Source organism: Schistocerca americana, chromosome 4 (genome assembly GCF_021461395.2).
Source record: "Schistocerca americana isolate TAMUIC-IGC-003095 chromosome 4, iqSchAmer2.1, whole genome shotgun sequence".
Lineage (NCBI taxonomy): Eukaryota > Metazoa > Arthropoda > Insecta > Orthoptera > Acrididae > Schistocerca > Schistocerca americana.
The window spans coordinates 301,787,947-301,804,139 of record NC_060122.1 but is presented as its reverse complement, the minus strand read 5'-3'; the positions used below and the strand labels follow the sequence as shown (position 1 = coordinate 301,804,139).

At 39.6% G+C, this 16,193-nt stretch overlaps 1 protein-coding gene across 2 annotated transcripts in view; it reads left to right on the top strand.

Moving 5' to 3' along the window:
* The window catches only part of LOC124613916 (decapping and exoribonuclease protein-like), a 42,554-nt gene extending 26,825 nt beyond the window's left edge, over positions 1-15,729 (top strand). For both annotated transcript variants that reach the window (XM_047142663.1, XM_047142664.1), the window contains 3 exons: positions 6,850-6,985; positions 10,349-10,564; positions 15,189-15,729. In XM_047142663.1, coding sequence (XP_046998619.1) covers positions 6,850-6,985; positions 10,349-10,558 — 346 coding nt within the window. In that variant the 3' untranslated portion in view covers positions 10,559-10,564; positions 15,189-15,729. The remainder of the gene's footprint in view (positions 1-6,849; positions 6,986-10,348; positions 10,565-15,188) is intronic.
* The last annotated feature ends 464 nt before the right edge of the window (positions 15,730-16,193 follow it).

Sequence of the window (16,193 nt, the reverse complement as noted above, 5' to 3'; positions counted from 1 at the left end):
TGTCCAGGACTATTTTCAAACAGCAGAGCATTTGATATTAATAGATGATTCTAGACAACTGCATACACTTTGTGTAATAATTCTAAATAATGTTTCATTGAGAGAGTCATATCACTTGCTGCTGTTTGAAGTGTCATAAAGCACATAAACTAAATAGCCAGACCCCAGAACTTTGTTTCCTCATAGCTTTGCCTGAAAATATGTTTGTTTTCAGGCAGAATATGTAATCAAATATTAATGTCATCTATTAAACGATGGAAAATTCAGGCTGGAATGTAATAATATTATGACAAGGATAGTTGCTACTCGGCGTGTAGTGGAGATGCTGTCGCAGATAGGCACAACAAAAAAACTATCGGAAAGTGAGCTTTTGGCCAAAAAGGCTTTTGTCCAAAATAGACAACATGCGCGTGTGCGCGCGCGCGCGCGCACACACACACACACACACACACACACACACACACACACACACACACACACACACGTGACCACAGTATCTGGCAGCTGAAGTCAGACTGCGAGCTGCAGGCAGCTGAAGTCAGACTGCGAGCTGCAGCACATGATGGGAGAGGCAACCGTGTGGGTGTAAGGAGAAGGCTGGGGTGAGGAGGGAAAGGGCTAGCAGGGTAGGGGTGGGGGTGGTAACATTCTGCTAGTGGGAGCATGCAGGGACAAGATGGAGAGAGGTTAGGGCATCTAGGTGCAGTTGGAGGTTAGATGGAGAGCAGGGGATAGGAGGTTTGCAGAAAAGGAGAAAATTAAAAAAAGACTGATTGTGTTGATGGAATGTGGAGGGCTGTGTAGTGCTGGAATGGGAACAGGGAAGGGGCTATATGGGTAAAGACAATGACCAATGAAGGTTTAGGCCACAAGGTTTATGGGAATGTAGGATATATTGCTGGGAGAAATTCTACCTGTGCAGTTCAGAAAAGTTGGTGTTGGTGGGAAGGGTCCTGATGGCACAGGCTGTGAAGCAGTCATTGAAATGAAGAATGTCTTGTTGGGCAGCATGCTCAGCAACAGGGTGGTCCAGTAGGTTTCTTGTCTACAATTTGTCAGTGGTCATTCATGTGGACAGACAGATTGTTGGTTGTCATGCTTATGTAGAATGCAGCACAGTGGTTACAGCTTAGCTTAGATCACTTGACTGGTTTCACAGGTAGCCCTACCATTGATGGGATAGGCAGTGTTTGTGACCGGACGGGAGTAAGTGGTGAGAGGATGTATGGGACAGGTGTTGCATCTAGATCTATTACAGGGATATGAGCCATGAGGCAAGGGGTTGGGAGCAGAGATAGTTTAGGGATGGGTTAGGACATCGTGTAAGTGTGGTGGGCGGCAGAATACCACTGTGGGAAGGGTGGGAAGGATAGTTGGCAGCACATTTCTCATTTCAGGTCACAGCAAGAGGTAGTCGAAACCCCGGCAGAGAATGTAATTCAGTTGCTCCAGTCCTTGGTGGGACTTTGGGTGGCGATGGGTGACTGGAAAGGTAAATTTTGGGAGATCTGTTTTTGTACAAGGTTGGGAGGGTCATTACAGTCTGCAAAGGCCTCAGTGATATCCCTGGTATATTTTGAGAGGAAATGCTCTTCATTACAGATGCAATGGCCATGGGAATCTAGGCTGTATGGAAGGGGTTTCTTAGCATGGAATGAGTGGCAGCTGTCAAAGTGGAGGTACTGTTGGTGGTTGGTAAGTTTGATGTGGACTGAGGTACCAATATAGCCATCTTTGAGGTGAAGGTCAACACCGAGGAAGGTGGCTTGTTATGTTGAGTAGCACCAGGTGAAGCGAATGGGAGAAAAGGTGTTGAGTTTCTTGAGGAATTGGGATAGGGCATCCTCACTCCCGATCCAAATAACAAAGATGTCATTAATGAATCTGAATCGGGTGAGGGGTTTGGGATTCTGAGTGTTCAGAAATGATTACTGTAGACGGCCCATGAATTGGTTGTCGTAGGATGGAGCTAAGCGGGTGCCTGTAGCTATAACCTGGATTTGTTTGTAGGTAATGCCTTTAAAGGAGAAATAATTGTGGGTGAGGACATAGTTAGTCATGGCAACTAGGAAGGAGATTGTTATTTTGGAATCCTTTGGGCATTGAGAAAGGTAGTGTTCAATAGCAGTAAGGCCATGTGCATTAGGGATGTTAGTGTAAAGAGAGGTGGCATCAATAATGATGAGCAGGGCTCTGTGTGGTAAAGGAACAGGAACTTTGGAGATTTGATGATGGAGAAATTGGTTGTGGGTAATAGGCAGAAGGTGTTAGTCTATGAGAGCAGAGATTCTCGCAGTGGGGGCACAGTAACTGGCCACAATGGGGTGTTGTGGATGGTTGGATGTATGGATTTTAGGGAGCATGTATAAGGTAGGAGTGTGGGGAATGGCAGGGGTGAGGACAGAGATGGACTCTGGGGAGAGGTTCTGGGATGGGTCTGAGGATTTGAGGAGAAATTGGAGATCCTGCTGTATTTCTGGAATGGTGTCACTGTGGCAGGGTTTGTTGGTGGATGACAGCTGGTGGAGACCTTCTCCCCAGGTAACCTTTATGGTTCACCCAGGTAATCTTTATGATTCAAAACAACAGTGGTGGGGCCTTTGTCAGCAGGTAGAATTATATGTTCAGGATCAGTTTGTAAGTGGTGGAGTGCAGTTCTTTCTGTGGATGTAAGGTTAATTTTCATGTTGAGGGATTTGGGGAATGATGGTTAGGCAAGGTTTGAGGTTAAGAAATTCTGAAAAATTAACAGGGGGTGATTTGGGGGTAGTGGGGGTGGATCACGCTTGGATGGAGGAGTGAACTGAGTCAGGCAGGATTCAGCATTGGTCTGTGGTTGAGTCTGATGGGTAGGGTTGGAGGTGAGAAAGTGTTTCTGCTGTAGGGACTGGGAGAAGTAGAGAAGGTCTTTAACAAGTCATACATGATAGAGTTTGGGAGAGTGGCAAAAGATGAGGCCTTTGTAAAGGACTGAAGTTTTTGCAGGTCTAAGGCTTTTGAAGGAAAGGTTCGTGTCTATGCTTCAGGTCTGTTAAGGTTCTGGATTTTGTGCGGTTGTGGGAGGTAGTTTTGGAGTGTAGGGTAAATGTAGTTTCTCTGCAAGACAGGGTTTCACAGCTATGAAGGGACGTGAGGGAGGTTTGGAGGTTGTTGTAAAGGTGGTGGACAGTAGTAGTTCAAGGTGGGAGTAGGAAGTGAGCAGGGTGGAGAGTTTCCTGAGGTGGCATTGTACATGTTGCTCTAGTTCCTGGAGGGCGAGAGTTTCAGTGTGTGATATGTGATGGAGGAATTTGGGATTGTAGTAGGAGAATTTCACAGATGGAGACAAGGTATCGCAAGGAGATTTGGGCTCAGTTGATATGGTTTTGCTGGACTATATGTTGGTGAGGGCTAAGGATTGGCAATATCTGAACAGACGGAAGTCATTGTGGAAGGAAGGGTGGCAGTCAAGGTTGGGTAATTTGATGGTAGGGCCATTTGGGGGGATTCCATGAGCCAAGCAACATTGCAGGAAAAATATGTGAGGCTGGGTTCTGGATAGGGATAAGGAAACTTTTCTGAATTGATGCAGATGGAAGGAGCAAGGATCCATGGTGGTGGGAAAATAGGTCAAAATATGTAAATAACATAGAATTATGTCCAAACAAATTTGCAAAAATATACCCAAATATGTGGAAAAAATCGCAAAAAGTATGAAACAGATGAAATAAGGGGGGAAAAATGAGAAATCTGAGAGAGTAGGGCAATAGTGAAAGGCAAAAACCAACTGAAATTTGTGTGAAGTCACAGTGATATCAAAGAAAAAATATATAAAAATTTTTTAAATGTGGGTTGCAGGTCTGTGGATGGATAAATGTGAAGAAGGGGGATGGAAGATGTGACAAGGTTAGCTGAAATTAGTAGCTAAAAACTGGAATAGAGAGGAGAAAGAGTGGGGGATGGGGAGGAGTTGGTAGGATGAGATACAAGTCCATGTGGCACAGGAAAGGTACAGGAAATAACATGTGAAAATATGAAGTGTGATGCAGGGAGAGTGATCAATTTAAAGATATAGGATTAATGATATCGGTGAGAGTAACATGGGATGTGAATACTGCACCAACAGTCAGTGTGGTCTTGTAGCTGCCTGTTGTGCGTGACCAAGGTGGTTGATACATTGTGGCTCATAAGTGGAGCATAAGGTGCAGTTTGTAAGGCAACAAGAGAAACTTAAGAATGAAGAGAAATTTGGACAGACACTGAGTGTAGTGATGCATTAGAAAATAGTAACAAAGGAAAACGGCACTCGGTTAAGGACAGAAGAAAAGCCGTCTGGCAAAATGAAACAATGTAAAATCCAGAGTGGAATGTGACAGTATTAAGAAAAGGATAATTGCTACTCACCATAGAGCAGAGATGCCAAGTCACAGATAGGTAAAACAGAAAGACTGTCAGAAAGTGGGCTTTCGGCCAGTAACACAATCGCGTACGCACAAACGCAACTCACACACACATGACCAGTTGAAGCCAGACTGCAAGCAGTAGTGTGTGTTGGAGAAGCAATTGGGTGGGGGAAAGGAGGAGGCTGGGGCAGAGAGTGGGAGTGATAGAAGGGTAGGGCAGGGGGACATAATGTGCTAATAATGGGAGCATTAGATGGAGGGTGGGGGAGAAAGGGAGGGGGTAGCGGGTAGCGGAAAAGGAGAGAAGTAAAAAGACTGGGTGCATTGGTGGAATAGAGGGCTGTGTAGTGCTGGAATGGGAAGAGGGAAGGGCCTAGATGGACGAGAACAAAGACTATAATGAAGGTTGAGGCCAAGCAGGTTATGGAATAGTGGATAGTAGGATATATTGCAGGGAGAGTTCCTACCTGTGCAATTCAGAAAAACTGGTGTTGGTGGGAAGGATCCACATGGCACAGGCTTTGAAGCAGTAATTGAAATGAGGACTGTCGTGTTGGGTGGTGTGCTCAGCAATAGGGTGGTCCAGTTGTTTCGTGGCCGCAGTTTGACAGTGGGAATTCATGCGGACAGACAGCTTGTTGGTTGTCATGGCTATGGACACCACATCCCCGTGCTATGCCAACCTATTCATGGAGAATCTAGAGGAATCTTTTTTAAGCACCCAGAATGCCAAACCCCCTCACCTGGTTCAGATTCATTGATGACATCTACATGATCTAGATCAGGAGTGAAGACACCCTATCCACATTCCTCCGGAGCCTCAATACCTTCTCCCCCAATCGCTTCACATGGTCCTACCCTACCCAAAAAGCCACCTTCCTCGATGTTGACCTCCACCTGCAAGATGGCTACATTAGTACCTCTGGCCATATCAGACCTACCAATCACTAACATTGCCTCCACTTCGACAGATGCCACCCATTCCCTACCAAGAAGCCCTATCCATCCAGCCTAGCCTCCCATGTCTGTCGCATCTGTAGTGATGAATGCTTCCTCTTGTAATATTCCAAGGGTCTCACTGAAGCCTGTACAGACCGTAATTACCCCCCCCCCCCCCTCCCCCCCAACCTTGTACAAAAGCAGATCTCCTGTGCCTTATTTTTCCAGTAATCCACCAGCTCCAAAAGTCCCACCGTGTGGCCACAGAGGAGCATTCCCCTGTTACTCAGTATCACCCAGGGCTGGAGCAACTGAATTACAATCTCCACCAGGGTTTCAACCACCTCTTGTCGCATCTTTAAATGAGAAATGTCCTACCAACTTTCCTTTCCACCAATCTCACAGAGGTATTCCACCACCCAGTAATATCTACACAATATCCTTGTCCATCCCTACACAACTCCTGCTACAAATACTTTCATGGCTCATATCCCTGTAATAAACCTATAAACCTAGAGACAAGACCTGTCCCATACATCCTCCCACTTCCATCTACTCCAGTCCTGTTACAAACATCACCGATCCCATCAAAGGCAGGGCTACCTGTGAAACCAGGTGTGTGCATGTGTGTATGTTATCTATTTTTGACAAAGGCCTTATTGGCCAAAAACTCGGTTTCTTACAGTCTTTTTGTTGTGCCTACTTTGACTCAGCATCTGTGCTATATGGTGAGTAGCAGATATCCTCTTCATATTTTAATGGGCATCTATTGTTATATAGGCTTCCTAAGTTCTCAGAATCATTTAAATTCTCTTTTAAAAAGTGGATTTTGATGCATTTCCACATAAATTCTTCTTCTTCTTGTATTTCAAGATAGGCTGTGTAGCAGTAGATGTTTTACCATACAAATATCAAAATAAGAAAACATTAATTTTAGTTTTTGTCAGCTCTTCTTGAAAAGATGGTTGAAAGAATCACCAACCTGAATGTGTCTAGAGGCGAAAGAACGGTTTAATGTAATAATTGTGGTGTACATGGTTGATAAAAGAGAAAAATCTTTGGTGCAGGGTACTTCTATGAGCCAGAGGAGAAAGATACGAGCAAGTGTGACAGATGATTTCAAAATAGACTTTTATGCAAAGAAAACATTGGAAAAGTTCTATTCCAGAACTGAAAGTGCATGCATACCATACTCCCGCACCACCCCCACCCCCACTCCCCACCCTATGTTTGAAAAAGATAAAGTATGATAACACTGAATACTGAGCCATATCTCTTGATAACACCATTTATCTGTCCTGCTTTACGTACTAGTTTGTTCTTCTTTCATATTTATCTATCTTCACATATATTTACTTAATTCAAGTATTGTCTTCTTTTAGTTATTAGCTTATAGTAATAGTTTAAGTCTGTAGATTTGTGTGCTTTGTTTATCAATTATTGTTACAACAGTTTTTGTACAGAAGAGTGTATGATTGTCATTTCCTTTTACAATGTCATTTTTAAATCATAACTTTTCTTCTCACAGGTTCAAATTCATGAAGTGGTGGGCACAAAGCTTTCTGGTGAACATAAATTGTATTATTTGTGGATTTCGTAATGATGAAGGTATTGTAGAGGAAGTTCGAGAATATATGGTTCCAGAGCTTGCCAAAACATCGAAGGTGAGTTTTATTTACACTGATAAAGATGTTTACGTGCTGTGATGAAATGATGTGTATAGTATGAATATTTCTTGGACAGGCATTTTCTGTTGTTCATTAATTTCTTTGTAAGTGCAGTGTACTAAAGTACTCTAATAACTAATGTGTCTAAAAAGTAAGAGCTAGTTGGTTAGAAAATATTATCTGCAGTGATCATATTGTATAGTTATGTGCACAGACACTCTGTGTATGAGTACTTAAAGTTTAAGTGATGGTGAGTTAAAATGGTTGTTAAACAATCCTATCGTATTTGAACTAATCAGCAATAAGATTTTGTAATTCAAAAAGGTGTTTAATGAAACTGAAATTCACTGTGTAGTATATAATATCTGTAGGCCTTTTTACAATGACTGAGGAAAATGTAAGGTAATGGCACCATGCATCTAGAAAAGGCTTTACAAATGTACATGATGAGGGTAGGAATGGTTGGTGGGAGTTCAATCAGAAGACCGGGTTGAGCATGTGAATAAAAAATTTGGGAAAAACATCACTTCACAACAAATCACCTTTTGGCTGGAGCTGGCGGTGCATTGTACAGCTGCATGTGATCACACTGGTAACTGCAGTTACTGTCGTGATTACACGCAGCTGTTCACTTTAAATGTGCCAAAACTGGTCATTTTAATAAATGAGAGACTCTGCAACCTTGACTTTTCTTTGACCAACTGGTAATCAGAGAAGACTCAAGATTTAAAATTTGAATCAACCAAAGAGTGCACTCCAGCATCAAACCAGCTATTTAAAATGAGAAAAAGAAAAGCAGAGGAAGATGATGAACAGATGTTAAGAGAGAGGGGGGGGAAAAAAAAAAAAAAAAAAAAAAAAAAAAAAAAAAAAAAAAAAAACCACAGAATTAAAACTAGCAAAATAAAAAACACCTGTATTGTCAGATGAGATTTAATCTGTCATGAAGATAAGGTCGTCTTCGGTGATTATGGAGTCTTTCTCATTCCTGTTTGGACTGGGGAGGTAAGGGGGAGGAAGCAGTAAAGACCTCATTGATAAATTGCTCCTGTTCACAATGGAAGGTGAGAGGGCTCTGAAATTGATGATTCCTGTGCTTGTATCCACAAGAGGTATATTTTAAATGAACAGATACCACTGTACACAGGATTTACAGCCAACATAGAAAGAATGAGGTCAGTGGAGAATGGAGACATAGATGTCCATGGGACACCAATACCACTCTACTCCCATCCTTGTTAAAACAGCTATTTACCATTACTTATTTGTTGCTATTGTTTATTTGGTATCACCAAAGGACACAGGAAAAACAACAATGAAAGCTTTCTGTCTTTGTGTAACTCAGTAAAAATAATCAAATGGAAACATATGAGTTTTAATTATCACCTTGAAAAAATAAAGTTACATTTTTATTTTTGTATTTGCAGGTACATGTCTGATATACTGGTACACAGTGAAATCCTTGCACCTAAGTACTGTAGCATGCCATTAGAGCAGTCAAGACAACATTCTGCAGCCCATCACTACTTTATCATGTGCCATTTTGATTTGGCATGCTCTAATGGCATGCTACAGTACTGTAATGCAATGATTTCACTGTGCACCAGGATTTTAGACATGTGTCTACAAACAAACAAAAAATCAACCCTTTCCTGCTGTAAGTGTGTGTACCACTCCTGCTACACTGATTCCCATGTGTTTTGACATGTATACACCCTGCTTGGATTTTCCTACAGTATGGTGGATGTCTGGACATATTCTGAGCTGCCGGCTTCTCTCTCCTGGAGATAAATTACTTCCATATGTCGGTGAATAAAAGAAGTTTTGTGTATTTGTCATACAACACGTGTGCCTCATTGCTTGCTATCATTTGCAGAAAACCTTGTTTGGATATTTTGAATTGTTTATGAGATACAGCAATTGTTATGACCACGATTCGTGATGCACGAGGATAGGAAACGACGTGTCACATCATGATATAAAACACAATAACTTGGGAACAAAAAGAGAGATCCTTCTACTCTCAGTTTCATATAAAATTTTGATATCTTATTTTCATTTAATGAGCTAAAGTCAACCATAAGCAAAGTTTATGCAATGTGTTTTTACCTTTGCAAAATCTTTAAAATTTTGCGTATCTTTTTACTTAACTTTATGCTGCACAGTAATTATGGCATGTAACAAAAAGAAGCTCAGTCCTTTGTCAAGCCAAGATATCAGACTCTAAGATATGCAAAAATCTAATTTTTTCACCTAATAATTTTCTTCAAAACAGATGATAAGTACTTCATAGCAGCCAGCAAGTCCGTACTGAATGCATCATGCCCAACTATCAGTTAGATATAAAACCCAATAAGTTGAGAATAAAATGAGATATTGTTCTTCTCTCAACTTTAAGTAAAATTAGTTTTTGAAAAATTGGATAATAAATATTTCATATCATTCAGAACCCCGTCTTTCAGCACAGGCACCAGCATTTGATGAGCAGTACAACCAAAACAAAAGCTGCCCCAGCACGGAATGCAAAGAATTCCTAGCAGCAAAAGGGTTAATTACATAACTTAATTTTACATGTTAATTAAAACTTTGACTAACCCTCACAATAAAAAAAAAAAAAATAAATAAAAAATAAAAAAATACTTGACCACCATGAAGAGCCATAATGTCTTTCCAGAAAGAATTTTCACTCTGCAGTGGATTGTGTGCTGTGTGAAACTTTCTGGCAAATTAAAGCTATGTGCTGGACTTTGACTTGAACCTTTGCCTTTCATGGAAAAATGCTCCACCGACTGAACTCAGGACCTGCTCTCACAGCTCTACTTCTGCCAGTACCTCTCTCATACTGTCCAAATTTTCCTTTTGTTGTGTTATATTTAATATGAATTCACAAAAACAATCACATAAATTTGAAAAAGAAAGTGATTGTTTCTTCCATAAAGTTTCACTCAGTGCTACTGTAGTTTCATCATAATATACTTGTGAAGTTACTGTCATTTCAGCATAATATGACAGTACTGTTATTTTGATTTGAGTACATAAGGTGACATTTACATTTATAAAGATAAATTTAAAAATCCTTGCATAAATTTTTACAGCTATAGTATGTCACTACTAATGTTGAAAAGTTGCAGTTCCACTCACGTAAATAGCCTACACATATTTGTAGTCACGTACAAGAAACCAAAAGGTGGGCCACATGTAATTTTTGCATTATCTAGAAATTTTTGGCAGAAGTTACATACATACATTCAGGATATTAACACAAGTATGCAAACTGAAAAGAAAGTGATGGATCAGGACATCTAGCTGTCATTCATTCAGTTGTAAACAAAAGGTCACTGTGTGTGTTGTTAATTTCAGGATACATGGAATGCAGCAGCTGGTTTAAATTTTTGTGAAACGTTTCTGGACTTTGTGAAAAATACTGTAAAGGAGGAATCCCTTGAAGTTGTGTGGAAGTTTGATTGGGGTCCAAACAGAGATGTCTGTGGAGTGAAGCTAACAGGCATAACTGATTTTTCCATTCTTCCCCTATGGTATACAGACAACTTGATCTTGTCTGCTTCATAACACAAGGTGAGATGTCTTTCTGTAGCTTAACAGTGTGTCTCACTTCAAAGAAGACACATTTTAAACTTGAAGATAGTAACAAATAAAAGACACTGATTTAGATACAATTTCTTGATTGTGAACTCTTTCTGATATTTGTTGTGCTACTAACTACCACTAAAGGGATGGTAGTATAGACATTCAAATGCTAGTGAGGAAAAAATCTTTAAAAAATGTAACAAGATGATGTATAACTAATGGGTGTTCAGAAAAAATGACTATGAAGTGAAGTGGAAAAAGAGTAAATGAGTCAGTAAATTCCATAGAAGTTTTGTTGTATCATGCAGTTATTTCTAATCTTTGCAACAGGAGTGGTCTATTTTTTAAGTAACAAACTGCACAAAGGAGAAATTATAGTTTTCAAAAATGTGTTCAAATGTTGGTAAAAATGCATCAATATCTATGCATTGTTTAAAACACAAAGTGTAATCTGTGCTCATAATACTCACTTTGTCAGGAAAGTTCCATGGCAGGTTTTTTTTCTGAGTTTGCAATACTAAAAAGGAACCAATATTTTTTTAAATTTACCTGGTATGTTTGCATCGATGAAATGATCTTGGCAGTGTTTCCACACAAACTCAGTAGGTGACAGGGATGTGCTTAGCAACACTCTCTTTGGGTTATTGGGACATTCTTTATGGTTATATAGTGGATGCTTATTGTGAGCAAAGAGCGAACATTAAGTTCTGCATTAAGCTCAGGATAACTCCTAGTGAAACATGGACAATGATTAAGCAAGCATATGCAGTCAAGACACTTTCAAGAAGTTGTATTTTTGAGTGGCACGAAAGGTTTCATGAAGGCAGAGATTCAGTGCAAGACAATCCCAGAGCTGCTCGCCTGCCTACAGCACATACTGCTGCAAATGTGAAGTGTGTAAGGCAGTTATAGCAAGAAGGCTGTCATGTAATTGTGTGTGCGAAATCAGAACAACTTGATTTGAATGTAATGTGTGTCATAAGTTTTTATGCAAAGATTTAAGAAAATTGAAACTTAATGCAAAACTTGTCCCTTACACACTAACAGACAAAAAGAAAGAGGAAAGATGAATTTCTGCTGAACTACTGGATATAGACAGGCGTGGTCACACATGTCTGTCAAAGATTATTGTTGGGGATGAAAGTTGGTGCTACCAGTGAGACACATACATGAAGCGTCAGAGTGCTGAATGGCGGACTCCTGGATCACCAGCCTTGAAACAAGTTAAATGGCAACCTTTGAGAACAAAGCCAGTGTTGATTGCATTCTTTTATAGTAAATGATTAGTTCACCACGAGTGTGTTCTTCCAGGTATAACAGTGAACCAATCTTGTTACATCAGAGTCTTGAAATGTTTGCTACAAGCAATTCAACATCGCCACCCTGATTCGCGGCATTCTCAGGAATGGTTCTTACTGCATGACAATGCAAGATGTTATACTGTCTTATCTGTTACTGGGTATCTGGTCAGACAGCCTTGTTTTTGCCATCCCACATCTGCCATATTTGCCTGACCTCTCGCTTGGTGATTTTTTTCTTGGTTCTTCAAGTGAGAAGGTGGCTGAAAGGAAAGCTTCACCAAGATATCACAAACATCCAACAGGCTGTGACAAATAAACTTGTAAGCACTGCAGTTGAAAAATTCCATGCTTGCTTCCAAGACCTCCAGAAACATTGGAAAATATGTATAGACAGCCAAGGGGGCTACTTCAATAACAATTAGGATCATTACCATTTATAGCCTTATTGAGAGATTCGCTACTCACTCTCATAACTGGAATTGTGGCATGTGTTGTGCAATAACCCCCATCGTGGCTCACAAGGGATGTTATAATGGAATTCGTATATTTCAAAACACAACTCTAGTAGTCAACAGCCTGCATCTGAAGGATTGTAGTATTTTTAAAATTACTGCCCCTTCTGCCATTATGGCAGTCTCACGTTTATTCAGTCATTTGTTCACTCAGTCTTCACATTTGTAAATCCCACAATGAAGGAGAGCTTTCAGGGATCAAGCACATTTAGCCACTGCACATTGCAACATTCTGTGTCATCCTGCACCATTGATCAGAGACTAACAGCAGCCGGACTAAAAAATCACCATCCTATGTCTAGGCTGCCATTAACACAAGACAAGTGAAATGGTGCTATGACCAGAAAGTGTGGACCACTGATGAATGGCATCACATTGTGTTCAGTGATGTATCACACTTTTGCTCTATCCCATATGACCATTGTCAGCAAGTATGGTGGTGAACTTGGGAGATGGACCATTTTTCCAATGTTTTGGAGAGGCATAGCAGTGTTAGTCCTGGCATCATGGTGTAGGGGGCCATCAGTTATGACTTCAGATCACAGCTGGTAGTGACTGAGGGAACTCAAATGGCATAACAATATGTAATGGACATCCTGTATCCTTATGCATTACCTTTTATCTGACTGTTGTGGTGCCATTTCTCAATAGGACAGTTCTCAACGACGCACAGAACATGTCTCTATGAACTGTCTGTGTGATTTTGAGATATTCTTGTGGGCAGCAAGAATTCCAAATCCGTCCCCAATAGAACGATAAGCTTGAATGTCAATTCTGTCCCAGTATAAATATCCAGCTTTCCTCAGGAGAGGATGTAACATCTTTATGACATCCTTTGCAATCATATCAGTGCAAGTGTCCAGGCTAGAGGTGTGCTTCATTGTATTGATAATTGGGTCCACTCTGCAAAGAGTTTTGTAAATGACTCAATGTTTTAATCAGTTAAACAAATTACATACCCTGTCAACCTGTGGAGATTAAGTGTACCTGTCATGGATGCTTAAGAATCTGTGACTGTTTGCTCAATATAAGTACAGTAAATTGCACCCAGTCACATTTTTGAAGTATTTGTTTATTCCGTAAATCAGTTTTCGGACTTTTCATGCTCCTCTACAGGTGGTGGTCAGGAGATTACATGACTTAATTCATAACATAATGCTGGGTGTAGGCTATGTGACAAGAAGCTGGAACATTCTTTAACATGCCACAATGGGTAATGTTTATATGATGAATGGTATCCAAAAAGGATTTCTGGAGTTACCGCAACTATGTTTTCTTTCTTTCTCTCCATTTGGATGCTTCATTTTTTTTATCAGGCAGTGTAGTTGAATGTCGATGTTTTTATGAGGTTTACTGCATAATTTGATACAATATAGAGATACTGTAGACTAGTAAGATTGTAGCTATCAGCTTTTGAGACCTTTTTGGAAATTGAAACAAAGTAAAGTAATCCTACATGCACCATCACAATGGTATTTGCTGCCACCAAAGATTGCTGCACAAAAGTGACTCATAATTGAGCTTTATGTCATGCCATGTACAAAATTCAGATTGAACATCATAACTTGCAGAATGAAACAGGTATCTTGTCATTACTCAGTGCCCTCACACAGTGTCCCAAACTGACATTTTTTTGTATTCAGGAGGCTAGCAGTTGCAGTCCTTGCTCAACCACTCTAAATTGATCAGGGAGAATGCTGGGATAGTTCATTTCAAAAGGTCAAAACTATTTTGTCCATCAAAAGCTGTTTAAGTTATTGGAACAAGTTGAACTTTTACTTAATGTATTCTGAGTAACTAGCCAGTTTTGGCTATTTTAAAATACAGATGTCCAGTGATATGTATGCTGTCATATTTATGAGTAAACGGATCCCTTGAAAAGGACAGGACTGATTTCCTTCCCTCATCCAAGCTTGTGTTCCATCTCTAATGACATCATCAATAGAAGGTTAAAACCTGATTTATCCTTTTTTTTTTCTTTCAAACTGTCATTTCTATTTATCATGATTTTTCCTGTTGTGTCTCCTCCAAACACAGATAATTTATTGAATGTCCTTTCTTCATTGTGAATTAGAATCAGTTTATTGCAGACTATCGTTAATTTTCATTTCCTTCACATCGTCATGTTGGTGCTATGTCAGGTGCTGAATGCTATGTTTTGCTGCTCTCCACAAAAATTCATCTCTCTATTCTTTACCCAAAACAGTGGATACAATTGTTAGGAATATCTTGAGGCGATTCAGCATTTTCTACTGACAATGCACCTGTATGTCATTTTGGTAGGGAAAGTTGCAATGTCTGCTCTGTTTTAATCAAATAAAATTATGGGCCTTTTACAGTTCTCTGCATTTTCCCCTCTTTCTGTTTTCCCCGCTTTCCGTACAAGCTGCTGATTGATATAGTGTTAAGCTTGTACTATATGTTTGAAGAAATAAAAGCTGCAAACAGACTGTGTAACACATAAATGAAAGTACATTTTGGAAGTCACACAAAAATATGTTAGAAGTTTAACTTTCTGAAGATGGGCATCATAGCCCAAAAGTGGTAATGGCATGAAAATAAAGGTTTTTAAAAGTATCTATGTCTGGTTGTGTTCTCCACCAATGATTTTTAAAAAATAAAATATGTTGTGTGAATGTACTGTATTTAGGCAGTTCATAAAACCAAAATAGCCAGTGTTTTTACCTCTCTTAACATAAGAACATTTTTTCCTGCACTAACAAAATCACAAAAAACTGCAGTATCTTCAAAAATGTTGTGACATAAATTTTAATCCGATGTGCATAAAATTACTTTCAGGAACTGTTCAGAGCTGTACACTGGTGCGGCAGAATGCAGTTTCCACATTCAGAACAAAGGATGTCAATATATGTTGCTATTAACTTCCTGGAACATCTGCAATAACAACAGTGCACACAAAATATATTCAGCATAGACAACACTGCATATTTTGATGTCTGTGAAGGTTGCATACTGGACTTACAGCGGTGGATCACTTAGCGGTGCAAATATGAATAGTACTTAAGTTTGCAGTCCATTGTGAACAAGTCTACATTGTTTATTTTGTGGTTGGAATTGACATATATTTTGTAAATATTGACAGTGTGCTTTAACATACAATATCTAATGTAATTTTAGTAGCTGTGGCATTCTTTTTTGTCGCACTGCTCAATATGGCTAATTGTTTTGGCAGTGTTTTATCGGATCTTTTGGTAATTGTATCGGATCTTCTTTGACACACACATCCATATGTTATTGCGTATGGAGATGGGAGTGAGCTCCCTTAAATGCATTATAGTCAGTTGTGTAATAAAACTGAGACTGATCACAGAAAAGGTAATTTTTATGTCATATTTTCAGTCACAAGCTTGGCTGCTCCAGCTCAACAAACAAAATACCTGAAGCATAGTTTTGGAAGATTTTGGGTTATGAAAACAGCAGGTCTTCTGCTTGCATTTCTTATGCAATAACTTTGATATTTTTATTGTACTGTGTGAAAATAGACTACACACAAATGTTGCAAACAGTTTTGTAATAAGTATGATTATGAGTGATTATGTTATATAGTAATAAAGGCTTCCATACTAGTGACAACAAAGTGTTAAACCCAAATAAGAATAGTATAAAAATTACTTAAATATTTTTCCAGCTACAATAATTTTGTTGTATGCAGATGAAAATTAAACTAATGGAAAGTCTTCCTGGTACTACTACTACTACTACTACTACTACTGTCAGAAATTGAAGTTTACATTGTGTCTGCCCCCTTATGGGAACAATCTACTAACTAATGTAGGATCCTGC